General features: G+C 37.9%; 1 protein-coding gene across 1 annotated transcript; it reads right to left on the bottom strand.

Moving 5' to 3' along the window:
- Nucleotides 1-1,170: 1,170 nt before the first annotated feature.
- LOC134680237 (protein rolling stone-like) lies at nucleotides 1,171-11,414 on the bottom strand. Its single transcript, XM_063539327.1, has 4 exons — nucleotides 10,758-11,414; nucleotides 5,725-5,835; nucleotides 4,167-4,359; nucleotides 1,171-1,499 (listed from the first exon to the last, which is right to left on the bottom strand). Exons 1-4 carry the CDS (start codon nucleotides 11,050-11,052, stop codon nucleotides 1,289-1,291), a joined length of 810 nt encoding a protein of 269 aa, XP_063395397.1. The 5' UTR covers nucleotides 11,053-11,414; the 3' UTR covers nucleotides 1,171-1,288.
- Between the last annotated feature and the right edge of the window lie 2,075 nt (nucleotides 11,415-13,489).

The following is a 13,489-nucleotide window of genomic DNA, read 5'->3' as shown; positions in this document are numbered from 1 at the left end:
ATTAGTCATTTTATGTTATGTACAGTAAAGGGCCAAAAAGAATGCACATCGAGCTTTAGAAAGAGGCAATCGGCTAATTTCGACTTCGTATAGCGATATCTGTGTCGCACACACCATGACGTTTGTTTTGTCAGTCATGGTTCAAATGCGAGAGAGTGCAGTCGCCTATCTAAGTCAATATATATATAGAGCTGCTAAAACCCCTATAAAATTAAATTTGTACTATGGCATCTATAGGGAAAAAAGGTAAGCCGTTACTCTACCAGTCACGCGAAATTATCCACAATGTTTATAAATATTTTTTATCTGAAGCCAACCAACTTAAAAAACATGAGGATGTTAATGTAAGTAATTATTTTAAGAAGGTTCAACAGAGATTTGTCATTACAATATTACACTTTTTGTCGATCTTATATAAAATATATATTTATGAAGATTATTTTGCCCTAACAAGAATATAGCAATAATTAAAAATAGTTACATCGTGTTTTACAGCTCTATATATTTCACGTGAAATCAAAACAAAACAACAATAAAGTACTTAGTTCTAAATTCAAATTCTGATAAACGACTAACCTAATAATTGATGTACATGGAAATGAGCATTCGTTTGTATTCGGAAATGCGATGATTGCCGATGTGCATTCTTTTTGGCCCTTTACTGTAGCGTTAGGAATATATTACACACATAAAATTGTGAATATTGTGATATAGGCAGGTACGTTTCGTAATGACAATGACCATCCTTGGCATCGAAATAATATATATCTTGCTGGTTTCACCACTACCGTGCCGCCGTGAAATGCTAGTATCATATGTCACTTATTTTGTCATTCATAACCAGAGCCCGGAAATTTTGCAGCAAACCGTGGTCCGTTTTTCTTCCATTTCCCAACTACCGATATCGATAAAAAAATGTTTGTAACTCTAGCAAGATTGCGACAGTCTTTTGTTTTGCCCGAAAATTCCGCGCTCTGGTCATCATTACATATTGCAACATACATTTAGATAGAACATGTATAAGCTCACATGGCACGCAAAAGTCAAGGCGATAGATATTACAGCTTTTTCCATTGTCTATCAACGCGAGCAGTAGTTATTTGGTTTAAATAAGGCATTATAGACCGACCAGGCGGTGGAGTTGCGGGCGGCAGGCGTACGGCGCCCGCACCTTCCCCGCCACCCTTAGTCGTCTTACCCCGTCGCCCCCGTACTGCGCAGGCGAGGACTCATTCTAGCGGTCGATTTATTATGGTCTCTCCGACGGCAAATAATTTGGAGTTGGAGATTAGGCAAATCCGCCGATGTCGGGTGGTGTAAACGGCAGGGTATGGCTGGTAGTCCGTATGAGCGCTCCAGTCAGCTTGTCTCGAGCTGCGGATACACCCCACAGCGCTGAGTACACAACGATAAGGCCTGCTACAGTAGCCACTACCAGTACACTTGTGGGGCCTGGGCGGCTCCAGTCCAGAATCTCGTAAATATACGGGTTCCCTAAGCTGAAAAAGGGTTAAAATTAAAATAAAACGTATAATAATATTATTATAGTTGGTCAAGCAAATCTTGTCAGTAGAAAAAGGCGGCAAATTTAAAAAAATTAGGCGCGAAGGGTTATCGTCCCATAGAAAATTTGAATTTCGCGCCTATTTCTACTGACAAGATTTGCTTGACCATATATATTTTAATTAATAGTCACTGTATGTGGATGCGTATGTGTACACATCTACTAAACATCGTCAATTTAAAGTGTGAAGAACCAAGATCAATGTGTGTGTGGGTCGAAAACTAACTTATTAGAGTGAGACCAAGATAAATTTGCAACAATTTTGATAACACACGCCGTGCAAGTGTTATTTTATACATCATAATATCATGGCCTCTTGCGAGTGAGAGGAGGCCTGTGCCCAGCAGTGGGACGTAATATAGGACGTATATTATTATTATATTGATTTCATAGAAGTTTTACGATTAAAATAACACCTGCACTGCGGATGCTATCAAAATCATTGCAGACAACGGTCGAACTCTATCATTTCCCGGTTTAGACAAATTCGTTTTACGTCTTAAGTACCAAGTACCTATAGATTTGGATAAACATGGAATACGGCGACGGAATTTGCGAAACACTACCTACATAAGTATACTGTAATTTGTGCGTGTACGCAATGGAAAATATGCGTCTTGAGCAAGACTGACGCTTAAATGCCTCCTACTACAATCTACGACAACGTGCAAAGTGGCGTTACAATATGCGCCACTTTGACCGAATGGGTGCATAATCATGTATACATGTGATTACACTAAACTTGATTTTGTATTTTAACTATCATAATAAAGTAATATAAGTAAATAAAGAGTAACTCCATACATCAGTTTTCTTACCAACGTCGACATCTAGCGTCAAGTAGTGGAACATATCAGTACTGCTAGTCGACAATAGATGTCGCGGCGAACAAAAACTCTAATGCTCAACAATTTTCAGCTAATATTATAACCGGATTACTCGATATTCTATTTTCAACTCCTTCTGCTTCTAATATTAGTTGTAAATTGTTTTAGCAGTACCTACCTATATTTTTCTTCAGTAGCGACACTTGTGCCATCTTGTATCAAGTAGCGGTGCTGATAGTTCCACTACTTGACGTTAGATGTCGACTACGAAATTACGCGCGTTTGGGTAAGCAAACTGATGTATGGAGTTACTAGTCTATCTTTACTTATATTACTCTATGTATAGCCTGACAAGTTCTTTTTTAGCCCTGATATAATGTCGCTACAAACAGCTTACATATAGCAACAATACGTGTACGTCATGAATAGTCGGGACAGTGTGTATTGGCATCGTGCAAGAGCGAGTGAGGTATACAATTACATATGTACATGTGAGTTGTAGAAGTATGTTTCCCAATCGAAACCCAATCGAAAGAGCATGTTTAGTTGATAATTAAGTATGAATAATTTACCTATCCGCCATAATTTGATTCTAAATATTCGACCTCCGTATATATATTTACCAGATTCAGTCACTCGTGGTGGTAATGGCTCATTCTTATAATAAATATTTTTGATTATAGCACTAAAGACGCCTTAAATGAGAAAAATAATAATTTAATAATTAATATTCATATTTAGTACAAAACTAACCAGTTTATTACAAACTCACTATGAAAATCAGTACCCGTCATGTCAACAAATAATTTCACAACATTGTTTAATGGAATGCTACTGAATCCCGTATCCTTTTTCTGTCGCAAGTATTTTAATGTATTTAAAATTATTTGTTTAGCATCGGTGTGAATTTTTTTGGGCATTTTGATTGCAAAATCTATTATTATCCTGAAATATAGTGCGTCAAGCAAATCTTGTCAGTAGCAATGTAAAGCAAACTAAAGTAGGGCAACACTCAAAGAGTAGTATTGCGCTAAGAAAAGCAGCAATGTACAATGTACATCGAACCAAAACTTTTTTTTCCGCTGAGCGCGCCCTGTTACGTACGTCAATTCAAATTGTCACTCGTGGATTCTCTATTGAAAATGTTTGAAATTGTTATTAAATGGTATGGACGGACAATTTAAAAGCGGTGTGTGGTGAATTTGAAGATCTCAAAATAAAATTAGAAGTGGAATATGCCGTTAAACAAGAATGTAATGAATAAAATCATTGCTTCAGCAGATAGATGTCCTATTGGATTTTAATATTTTATTAGATTTATCAGTTGGAACTGTAGGCATTGTAGGCACCTTAGCTTTGATTAAGCTCAATTTTATTTAATATATTGGTATTTAATGGTGACACAGCAGAAATATCTCTTGAAATAGAATCGATTCAGAATGTAAACAAAGATGATGGCTGTCATTCGCGATCCACATTCCACAGATAAAACACAGATGACACGCGATTTTCGAATTATTCGAACACAGTGTTGCTAACCCGCGATTTTTCAAATTTGCCGCCGTTTGCTACTGACAAGATTTGCTTGACCCAGTATATTTACAATCATTTTCGATTTGTTTACATCGGTGACATTCAATGACTTTCAATGTCGGATGTCAAACAAAATAATTGCCATTAAAATAAATTAGTTCCATCGAAAATCCGCAACGTGGCGAGGGCTAAAAAGGAACTTGTTAGGCTTTAACTACTTATACAAATAAACAATAACTTACGCATCAGTGCCCCCGGCGACATAGTATATCACAGAAAACACGGCGTACCACATGCCCACGCCGAGGGGTTGGTAGATGTGGGCGAAGCGGAGCGGCGTGCGAGAGGCCAACAACTCTATCAGGACCAGGATAGTGTTGAACCCGTGCGTTACCGTCTCCAACCAGAACATGCGATCTTGAACCACGACGATGCCTGTAATTTTAGAAACTTCATTTAGGTACATTTTAATTTTTAGTTTAAATCCTGTGTCGATAGATGGCAGTAAATTTACTGTGAATACAAAATTTACTGACAATAAGGTCTCTTTTAGACGGTGCGAGAACTCGCATGCGGGTTTCATTACATTGCGTTATTTGATCAGGCGGCTGAGTTGATATAACCTCAATAGGCCGCAGTGTAACTAAAATCGCACGTAAGCTCGCGCGCTGTCTAAATGAGCCCTAACCCTATATACCCTCTATTCTCTTTGCGAATACCATACTCAGAAATAAAATATCAGTTGATACGGTTTCGTCATAATTGCTCGTGCAAAACTTAAAGGCGTTTTCTTAATTCTCACGTTAGGCCGGCGTCGATCAGCAGGTAGCAACTCGATTTATCGCTTAGGCAAATATTGACGGCGCGCGTACTCGCATGCGATTTTAGTTAGATTGCAGACCGTGGGTTACGTCCAATTCAACCAACCGATAAAAAGGAGCCCTAAATCGCCACTGTAACATTTGCACCTGCCACCTGCCTAAACCCCAATACTTTGCTTACCGGAAATTTCAAACACGTCTTTGCAACTGTTTTCAAGAGCTCATTCTCGAATCGACCCGGCTTCGCAAGCCCTTAAAAAATTATAAACCTGAACCGGCCTCAAGAATCGGTATCGTCTTGGGTCGTCCCATTCGTTTTTTGTCAAGTTCTTAAATTAGTCCTATTCTGCTTTCGTCACTCATTCTACATTGAAAGCCACCGACGATTGTGATGAATGTAGAATGAGTGACGAAAGTAGAATAGGACTAATTTAAGAACTTGACGAAAAACGAATGGCATGACCCAAGACGATACCCAAGAGTCATTGTATTGATAGGTAAGACTAAAACTACATTTAAATCCGTTCAGTACCTTAAGAGTTTATTGCGAACATACATACAGACAGACGCAGCGCGGGACTTTATTTTATAAGATGTGTAGATATATTTGAGAATGAGTTCTTGAATACAGTTGCAATGACTTCTTACATAATTCACGTGCTGCAGTTATTCTTTAAAATTATAAACGCGATTGTTACTCACTCATTAACGTATATATCTATGGACTGGCCTTACGGGCACTAAAAATGGTACTAGTTTAGCGGTGTGACTCACGAATTCCAGCCAATCGTGCAGTCTAACGCATCTAGTTGCGACCAATAGCGCGCGTGATACGAACTCATCAACCAATCGCGCGCGTGATGCGACCTCATCAACCAATCGCGTTGTACCGGTGTCACACCGCTGTACTGGCCCCTGGCATGCCTCATTATTATTGTACGTAAAGCCAGTCCCGACATATCTATGTCAATGTACTCACTTGAATCAAACAGCAGTAGCCAATACAGCAGAGTGATAACTATAGCAATAGTGCCAGATATGTTGTAGAAGAACCAGTACATCGACACGTACCACGGTAGTATGCCTTCATCTGGAATGAGAGCAAATGCAAAACTAATTATTTACAGTAATAAAGGTGCGACCGGACCCGGGTATGTCCTTAAACTACGTCCAAGATCACCGGTGGACGGGCAGCAGCGTCCCTCAAATTCGGTGTACTCGACTGCGATCGCCAACCCGCCTGCCAAGCGTGGCGATTATAGCATTCACCCCCCATAAGGGGGAGGCCTATGTTCAGCGGTGGACGTCTTATGGCTGAGATGATGATGATGATGATGATGAATAAAGATGAAGTGAGGACCACTACCACTAAGATACATAAATAACTAGCGACCCACCCTGGCTTCGCACGGGTTAACAAATTATACAGCTAGACCTTCCTCAAGGATCACTCTATTGATAGGTGAAAACCGCATGAAAATCCGTCCAGTAGTTTTTGAGTTTATCGCGAACAAACACACAAACAGATAGACGCGGCGGAAGACTTTGTTTTTACCTATGAGGTGTAGTGATAAATTATCATTTCGTCGTTTTCGCTACATCACTACATACACTGTCCATAGTAAGTGAATGAAAAATTCTTTAAATAAAAAAAATGTGTTCTACACCACCACAAATGGAAAACAAACAGAATTACAATGTAAATACTAAATAGATTATAGTAACCGACGGTATTATTGCTACAAGCTCTTCCAGGCAACTTTAGGGTAGCAATAGATAAAGAACAAAAGTTTTCATCAGGAAATAAAAGCTTCAATTTAAGATTATAGGCGACAGTAAAAAGTCAACGACAGAAAAGTTTCCATTTAAATAACCTGACCATAATTATATTCGTTTAAGACACAGACAATCGGGTCAAAAACAAAACTGTTTTCGCGTCTTTCCTGTAGACATACACAAGAGTTAAGGGCTATAAAGGTTAATTTTCTTATTTAACCCTTATCCACGTGAAAAGGTCCTCCTTTTATTTAGAGAACTATGATAAAATCATTACTTACATGCCCACAAGCTGTTAACTATTGCCCACAGGAGAGAAAACTAGCGTGTTCGCGCGAACTGTACATTTTTCTCTCCTGTGGGCAATAGTTAACAGCTTGCGGGCATGTAAGTAATGATTTTATCACAGTTCTCTGAATAAAAGGAAGACCTTTTCACGTGTATAAGGGTTAAATAAGAAAATTAACCTTTATAGCCCTTAACTCTTGTGTATGTCTACAGGAAAGACGCGAACGCAGTTTTGTTTTTGACCCAATCATCATGAATCGCGGATACGCATGCTAGTATTATATGTATACTCGCGCAATCTATCGCCACGTTGCATAAACATGGTGGACGGGTTGCACATCGTCGACATAACTAAATGCCCATTTGTTAACATTTAACTTCAACGAGATAAGGTCTATAATGGGAGTTACAAGTAGTTTAGTCTTACATATAACGCAGGACAAGAAAGGTGAGTTTTTTCTTGGATATACCGGGTGTGGCCTATAACACGAGCAAATAATTAAAACATAGATTGTATTCCTCAAACGATGACACTTTTGTTCAACAACTTTTAATAATTATGAGGTATTTAGAGTCCCTATTTTTCATACATAATAAATATTATTTTCAATGGACGCCATCGCCACGCCATATTATTGTGATTGACGTTGCTTGTTACGCCTTAAACATAACAAAATTCGCAATACATTGCGTCTTAGAATAAACTTTAAAGTGTATTAAAAATCAAACCACAAATTATTTTTAAAAGTCGCTGTACAAATGTTGGTCAGTATGAGGAGTACAGCCTATAGTTAAATTTTTTGCTTGTATTACAGGCCACACCCGGTACCTAGAATCTAAATGACGATGATGACGCGAGCAACCAAGACTGTAATTTCCACGTGTAGAATTGTAAATGTGTATGACATGTTGACATTAATGATATACATTGAATTATAATAATATAAACTAGTGGTTCTGTGAGCTGTAGACCTCGCTGCAAAAATTTATGGCACCACTATTGTGAATAATCTGTAGCTACATGTGTGATCCTGTAATTGGCTTTCCATCTCTTATTAATGTGGCATACTCTGTATAGATAGCTGTTGGATCTCCATAACATAAATAAATAAATAAATAATTTCGAAAAACTGAATAGACAAAAAATCAATTTAGAGTTAGACCAAGATAAGTCTGCAGCAATTTAGATAGCTTTATAATTTCATAGAAGTTTAACGTTTAAAACAACACTTGCACTCGTACTTAGTTATTCCCGTATTTTGTTTTGACATGAATGGACAAATTGTTAACATAAGATTAATAATTGTAAGACATTTTTTAAAATAGTATCTATTAAATAATATTATGTAAATATGAATGACGATCATATCATAATATAAATTCATGTAGATTAGTCTAGTATAATTTATAATGTAATTTAATATTTGCGCTGGAGCGCTGGTGGCCTAGCGGTAAGAGCGTGCGACTTGCAATCCGGAGGTCGCGGGTTCGAACCCCGGCTCGTACCAATGAGTTTTTCGGAACTTATGTACGAAATATCATTTGATATTTACCAGTCGCTTTTCGGTGAAGGAAAACATCGTGAGGAAACCTGCATACATCTGCGAAGAAATTCAAAGGTGTATGTGAAGTCCCCAATCCGCATTGGGCTAGCGTGGGGACTATAGCCCAAGCCCTCTCGCGCTCGAGAGGAGGCCTGTGCCCAGCAGTGGGACGTATATAGGCTGAGATGATGATGATGATGATGAATTTAATATTTTGAGAATATACCTATATATCTAAATCTAAATCACTGCGGGCTATCAAAATCGCTGCAGACTTTTCTTGGTCTACGTCTATGTGTGTACGCCTTGTATGTGTTATTAGTGTCATTACTCGTACGTACGTCGCCATTCATCATACATTCCACGATGTTTAGTAGTAATCTTATGAATGTGGGCCAGAAAAAAGAGAGTGAAGCCAGCGACTCGGCCAAGGTCGGCCAGCGAAGCCTGTCCGGCGACCGACGACTTTCGTAACGAGTTAGATAACTTCGCATTGCGATCGTGAGTAAACACTGCACGTCACTGCATACTAATTAAATCAAACTCAACCTATCTCTTAGAAAGAGATAGATGCATGACGGTTTTTTTACTGCGGCAGGAGACAGAGGTGAGTTTTGACAGAGGAGAGTTGTGACATAGTCGATCTTTTGGAATCTGTTAACTAAAAACTAGGTCGCAATAGCGCGCGTTTGTTAGTTCAAGTTACGAGCTAACAAACGCACACAGTTGCGAGCTCGCTAACAGTTATTAGATTCCAAAAAATCGACAATGTGTCAACTCTCCTCTGTCACAACTCACCTCGGTCTCCCCCACTGTATATCTCATGCTGCCACGCCAAAGTGGTCTAAGGAGACCATCACCGATTTTTTAATTAACAGACAGATGATTGTCAATAACAGATTATGCAAACAGTATAAAGTAGGTTAGGTACACGACAAAATCTTCAATTTTGTAGGTATTTTTTCTTGTCTTTCGATTCTACTTCTGTTCAGGATTTATACTCTGTCAAGCCATTTCCGTCAGTAGAAAAGAGCGAGGCGCGAGGGGTTATTGTACCATAGAAAATTTTAATTTCACGTTTTTTCTATTACTGACAAACTTGCTTGACCGGCTATATAAACGCTTCTTAGAACATGTATTTACTCATTTTTATTTTTTATCCATTTTCGATTAACGTCAAAACCACGTTGATAGAACTTAACAATAATATTATTGACTCTTGTTTAATTTAAAATTTCTATTGGGAATCCAAAATGCAGAAACTTCTTATTAAACACTGACACTAAATCTTATTGAATTTTCAATTATGTAAATAATCATAATAATAAGTACATGAATACGGCCTAGAGTTAGAGCAAGATAAGTCTGCAACGATTTGATAACACACGCAGTGCAAGTGTTATTTATACGTCATAATGTCATAGAAGTTTGACGCTTAAATAATATTTGCACTGTGTGTGCTATCATAATCGTTGCAGACTTGTGTTGGTCTGACTCTAGCTCGGTTATAATTTCAAAAGGGAAAATACGTACCTACGTTAAGGTAATAATGACAATAATGAGCGCCAATTTCCTTGAATCAATGACGTATACAATAATAGGTTGATAATAGGTGTTTAGATTAATTGCTAGACGATTATCAATAGCCAGCAACGGTAACCTTCGGACTGTAAAAACATGAGATTTGAGTTATGAGGAAGTCGATAATTTGAAAACTGTAGCGCTGCGAGCATGACAAACAATTCAAGTGATGTCCGCCATTGTTAGTGTATAATTTGATCTGCTTGTTACCTCCTGCATGAAAACCTTATGTCGATGTAAAAAAATTGTGTCATTGTGATACAGGTTCTGTCTTTTTATAAACTACTATACCATAGAGAAAAACTTACATAGAGTTCTCACTCCATACATCAGTTTTAGTACCAAAACGACTATTATTTTCGGAGTCGACATCTAGCATCGAGTAGCGGAATTATTAGTAGGTTAGGTACTGCTATTTACCATTCCATTATTTGTATTCAGCTATAGCCAGATTTTATTTACATAATGCCTAGTATTATTATTATATATAATTAGGTTTATTTCCAATCCGACATCGTGAATTTCTAAGCTTTACAGTAAAACAATTTGTGCATTATAAATCGAACTTCTGTGCTGAATGTGTTTTGCGTAATATCGAAAGTGACTGATTTGTAATACGGTTTTGGGAAATACTGACCGTTTTATCAGTCGGGGCCACAAGTTGAACCGGTCGATTACTTCGCGAGATTTATCAGTGTACGTTATGGCTTCGATTTCAAAGCCGTTGCCGAAATACAAAGTATACTTAGACACAAAGCATTCTCCATAAATCATAATGCTGGCATTTAGTGGCAATTTCATTTGACAGAATCTTATCACTAACCTGGTAGAATCTTCCTCACGGCACTGAAAGACACAAGTAGGCCACTGACAGCCATCGCGGAGACCAGCACTAAACCCCAATTGGTCAGGTAGATAAGCCAGTGCGGCACCGGGGCTTCATACACGGACCACGCGAGGATCCCCAGCGCCACAAGCGCCACTGCCATCCGTATCACCAACAGCGGCACCGGTGAATCTCCGCGTTGCCATGACGACGCGTAGAAATCACTCAGACGCTCGTGAGACGACACCCAGAAGTCCGACAGGGATATATTCTTCCTAAAATATTTAACCATTTTCACTTGCTCACAACTTCATTTTTGAATCAATATTTTGCTACTCTGTCAGTCAATCATTGCCCGATGAGATACTTAGAGTCTCAGATAAGTTATCCGAGATAACACAATTTCGCAACTGAAATAAATTCGACGGTGAAGCTATACGGTGCTAAGCCCTTATCGGGATGATATCATCATCTATCGTGAGCATGGGAATTTCTAACGTACAGGGGAATGATCGAGGCAACTTATAGCATTGATTTTATAGGTTTTGAAGCTAAGTGTATGTGATACAGAGTGTGAGGTTTGTGCACAAAGAGCCGGAGCGCTCGCGGCGCGGCGGCGGTGCGCGGGCGCGTTCGCGGACTGACGACGCGGCTGCCGCGAACCTTGCACAAGAACCCGCAAACCTGACTTTTATGTAATAATTTCTGCACTGAACCTAACTGGGTTTATAAAACCACATTTATCGTGACCCTATAAAAACGTCTTAGCTTTTCAGCTGTTATATTTCTGACAATATTGATAATTTTTTATAATTTAATAATTTAAAATGCTTAAGTTCTTGGTAAGAACAAGAACCTTAAGTACGAAACAAAACTATAATCGTATGTCCTGTTTAAAAAAGGCTGTAAATATTTTACTCACTCATTTCTTAAATAAATAGTATTCACATTAATTCTTAAACTAACTAAATTATTGCAAATATTATTCTAAATAATATTTATTATTCATTAAATACAAAACCTTGATACCTAACTGTATTCAGTGCATAGATTTCATTGTTTGATATTTAAGGATTTTATTGGGATGCATGATGTGCATATTGTGCATACTTAAGTGCACGCGAGCTCTCATTTCAAATTTACCTTAAGTAATTATATTGATAACAGTTAAGGTAGGTATTGAATATCGACCAGACAAAAATGAATAATTATGTATAATTACACGACCTCATAGCATATATTGGTGGCGCGTACATGTATAACTATATAGTATAATTTTTGGCACTTTGTTCGTGTCAATATTTTATTTTAATATCTACATTGACTGTACCTAAATTACTTAATAACCTATTGCTCATAAAGATGTTCAAATGCTAACTTCCTCTGATTAAAAAATAAATCATCAAATATTTGAGGAAAATCGACACATAAAAGTGCCAAACTAAGCAATGCTTGTAAAATGGGTACTAGGACGATATTACTGATTAGAGAAATGAAGAAACAGATACTGGGTAAAGAAACAGGATGCAAAATCTACGAATAATATTCATGCTTATCACAAATAAGTTTTTGGCAAAAATTTCATTTTTGGTACAAGCTTTTATCGCTGACTGTACTTTTCTTTCCACTGGCAACTAATACTCATCGAGACAATTCTAAAAACCCCTAACACAATTAGGTTGCGTTGTTTCATCACAAAGTTCCTATGGCCGCCTCCTGTCTCCATCATCAGATCAGCTCGATGGTGCCATAATATTGCATTGTCATCCGATTTATACGCGCATGCAAAATTTCAGCTCAATCGGAAACCGGGAAGTGGATCAAATTTAAGTTGCAAGTAGAGTTCGTAAGCGACACTGGTGGAGTGTTTTTAAACGGTGTTGTCGGTGACCAAACGTAAAACACGCTGATATGTACAGTCACCTGCAATAATATGTAACACTTCGAAGGCCGCAAAAATATGTGATACGCTCTTATGGCTCTACAAATGAGATCGTGTCAGATATTTTTGCGGCCTTCGTTGTGTAACATACTATTACAGGTGACTGTACTTACAGTCACAATCTAATGGCTCCTCTACACGATGGGCCAACGCCGGCCACTCCAAGGGACGCATTTATGCGTTAGAGGGAGCAAGTGATATTGCTATCTCATTCTACCGCATGGCTGTGTCCCTTGGAGTGGCCGGCGTTGGCCCATCGTGTAGAGGAGCCATAAGATATCAGCGCGCCCAATTTGAAAAAAAAAATATAAATTTACATGCTAATTCCTTACGTTATCATAAAATATAGCCAGATGGATAAACAACAGCAAGACCGGTAGAAAATTAGGTAGATATTTTCAGTTTCATACTTACATCTTATTCGATTCAACGCTTAAACTAAAATTATTTCACTTGTTTGCATTATATTATTAAATTATTGCCTAATAGCATGGAAATTATTTTCCAGAACCTACAATACAATCTTTTAACTCTATGTCTAGAAATATATAAATGCTTGACAAATGCCATCTAAATTGACAGATTGTTAAACAAACATTACCATTGAGCATTGAAGGTATTTAATATTGAGGTTTGCTATTATTACGTAAGGTATTCTCAAAGAGTAAAGTAAGTATACAGGTGGTATTCTTATTTTATCATAGAGATATATGTAGAGATATAAAACAATACTGGTTATGTAAGCGAAATGCTTTCTACTTAGATTATACCATATATATATTATACT

Source organism: Cydia fagiglandana, chromosome 3, assembly GCF_963556715.1.
Source record: "Cydia fagiglandana chromosome 3, ilCydFagi1.1, whole genome shotgun sequence".
Classification (NCBI taxonomy): domain Eukaryota; kingdom Metazoa; phylum Arthropoda; class Insecta; order Lepidoptera; family Tortricidae; genus Cydia; species Cydia fagiglandana.
This window is presented reverse-complemented; position numbering and strand designations above follow the sequence as displayed.

Excerpts from the sequence above, each read along its gene's own strand:
- LOC134680237 (XM_063539327.1), bottom strand. The coding sequence starts at position 11,052 with ATGGTTAAATATTTTAGGAAGAATATATCCCTGTCGGACTTCTGGGTG. Across the intron at positions 5,836-10,757 it reads CGTGAGGAAGATTCTACCAG|ATGAAGGCATACTACCGTGG; the intron begins GTTAGTGATAAG and ends CTCTCATTCCAG. Across the intron at positions 4,360-5,724 it reads GCTACTGCTGTTTGATTCAA|GCATCGTCGTGGTTCAAGAT; the intron begins GTGAGTACATTG and ends CTAAAATTACAG.